The 2,809-nt window shown below is 35.0% G+C and overlaps 1 protein-coding gene across 1 annotated transcript in view; it reads left to right on the top strand.

The window, feature by feature from the left end:
* Nucleotides 1–2,809, top strand: part of LOC106473593 (NADPH oxidase 5-like) — a 19,289-nt gene that overhangs the window by 14,446 nt on the left and 2,034 nt on the right. The window contains exons 7-8 of the mRNA XM_013934276.2: nucleotides 857–1,066; nucleotides 2,356–2,625. Of these exons, the coding sequence (XP_013789730.1) occupies nucleotides 857–1,066; nucleotides 2,356–2,625 (480 nt within the window). The remainder of the gene's footprint in view (nucleotides 1–856; nucleotides 1,067–2,355; nucleotides 2,626–2,809) is intronic.

Below are 2,809 nucleotides of genomic sequence, written 5' to 3'. Positions count from 1 at the left end.
ATCAGAAACGTCCTTCACTCGTCAATCGGAAAGGTGTTCTTCTTCTACACGACAATGCACGTCCACATGTGGCACGTTTGTCGCAACACAAGAATATGGAGTTTGGTTGGGAAGTTCTCCCTCATCCACCATATTCTCCAGATATGACACGATCAGATTACCATCTTTTTCATTCGCTGCGACAACATCTTAATGGGAAAACGTATGCAAATATGGAAGGTGTTAAAGAGGACATCGACATGGTTTTTGCTTCAAAGCCAAATGATTTCTTGAATCAGGGCATTAACAACCTGATTGTAAGATGGAAAAGCATCAGCGATAAGAATGGAGACTGTTTCATTTAATATAAGTTTTGTTTTGATATAACAGTTGTTCGGATTTTTTCATCTAAAAAAAAAAAGCGACATTAATTTCTTGACGACCTAATACATCTAATGAGATATGAATGGAAACGTAATGTCAAAATGATATAAGAAATACGCCTGACGATATTGTCAGAAGGGTGAATATATTAAAAAAAGTGCTTAAAATTCACAATTGCATCGATATTTAAGTTTCCTTATTTTCTCACGAAGTGTTACTTAAATTTAGCTGTTGTTACAATGTGTAACGGGAAGTTCGTCTTTGTACGCTTACAAGTTGACTATCAGTTTTAAGATAACGATATTAAATTGAAATCCGATAGTTATAAACACCCGAATATATTTAAATTGTGGGGTGTGGTGGTGGGGATCTGTTCTTATGTGTATATGAGTGGATTTACAATAATTGAACTTTCGTTCTAGATATAGATGTAATTGTTAAGATTCACTTGATCCCCACGATATAAATATCATTGTTCACTTGATCTCCACAGGTGGTCTTGGAAGGTCCTTACGGTTTGTCAACCCGACAGATTTTCTGGTCTCAGCACGCTGTGCTCATAGGTACTGAGATAGGAGTGACACCGTTTGCTAGCATATTGCAGAGTATCATGATAAGGTACCAACAATCCAGAATGAAGTGCCCCAGCTGTGATCATCAATGGCTGAACCTCATTCCGCGCACCAGTCGCGAACTTCGTAAGGTGTGACGCTGACCATGTAGTTATTAAACCATAATAGAAACCACGTGCTTAGGGAGACGTTGAAACTGTTTTAAATAAAACGGAAAGTGACGTCATAAAATTTGCTGTAACTTTTTCTAATGATTTCTATCACTCCATGTTTTAATATTGTTAACATTATTACAGCTTGATCTCGTATATACACTACAGACAATAAACGGTCGCCTTTAGATATAACTGAAAACGGTTATTGTAAGATGTACGTGCGTCTCTATATGGTACGGAAAGTGGTTTGATTTCTTACATTAATGACAGCTTGAGAGTTTTTTCATTTGTTTTTATGTATATAATGTTTATACAATTGATGAATATTACGTACAGAACGAATGCTTCGGTTATTACGAAGTTTCAATTTATATTTTATACAATTATTCATGCTATGACGAATCTAATCAAAGTTCGTTTGTTTGGGGGGGGGGCGTTCTTAAACAAGTTTTTTTTTTTTTTTCACAACTTGCGGAAATGTTGAATTGTCTTTCTAAAACTCACAATGTCACCCGGTGTTTTAACTTCTATGATTTGGACAACGAAACCAAACTGTTGTGCTAATTTTATTTTACTTTATTCATCAAGTTAGTTTTATTTTTAGAGCATAAAATCTAACGTTATGTAACCTGTATTAGCTCTAATAACAAAACAAGATGAAAGTTTACTTACTACCTTACCGTGGTATATCTCTGTTGCAAATCGTTAAGCCTCTTAAAGTTAATGTAAATTTTTCGATATTTTGTGACGTTTTAACAACTGTTGGCATTTTTTTTTCGAATTGTGGGTTCGCTAAGCCTCTTACAATTAGTGATGATTTTTTTTACTGTTTTTGATTCGTCAAGCCTTTTAAAAATTAGTGTTTTTTATGGTTGTTTTGATAAGGAAGAGTAAGACTAAAAAATTATTGTCCCAATAAGTATTGTGTAGAATTCTTATTTTGTGCGTATAAAATTTATCTAATATCCGGGTAACTGTTGGCAGACAATATTTACTACACGACTTATTACATTTTTTTATTTCCAAATGCACCCAAGATGTGTCTAGTGCCCCAATACTTGTTATTATGACAAGAAATGGAAAGCTTCGTTTGAACGCACTCCAATAAGCGAGACATCTTCAAATCTTGGTAAAACAGTAAAGATTCTCATAATAAACATAAATGTATCTAGTAAGTGGGAAAAAAATGTATCGGTGAATGTTTCAAATAATATGTGCATTTTGAACAATAAGGAATGATAATTTAAATATTTACGATATTTCAGGTTGATTTCATTTGGCTAAACCAGGAACAGCGATCATTCGAATGGTTTATCAGTCTTCTGAGTGACCTCGAAATTCAGCAGGCAGAGACTGAAAGCACAGATGACCGCTTTTTGGACATTCACATCTTCATTACGTCGGCTCTTCACGTGAATGATATGAAGGCTCTGGGCCTACAGTTGGCGCTAGATTTGCTTCACGAAAAATCGACAAGATGTTTAATTACTGGTTTGAAAACTAGGACGCAGCCAGGCCAACCAGACTGGGACAGGGTTTGATATTGTTATAATGTTTTCTATCGTGAAGTCCAGTCCACTTAATAAAGAATGAACATATTTTCTAATAACGTTCTATACAGGCTATGTTCAGTGGTAGGCCTAAGTTCACAAACAATATTTCGACAGAAATTTCGAAGCTAATATAGGGGAGACCGGGGCTAGTTGTTATGATTTTTAG

This window comes from Limulus polyphemus, unplaced genomic scaffold (assembly GCF_000517525.1).
Source record: "Limulus polyphemus unplaced genomic scaffold, Limulus_polyphemus-2.1.2 Scaffold6304, whole genome shotgun sequence".
NCBI classification, from domain to species: Eukaryota; Metazoa; Arthropoda; class Merostomata; order Xiphosura; family Limulidae; genus Limulus; species Limulus polyphemus.
The sequence above is the reverse complement of the archived record's forward strand: the minus strand, read 5'-3'. Positions and strand labels throughout refer to the sequence as shown.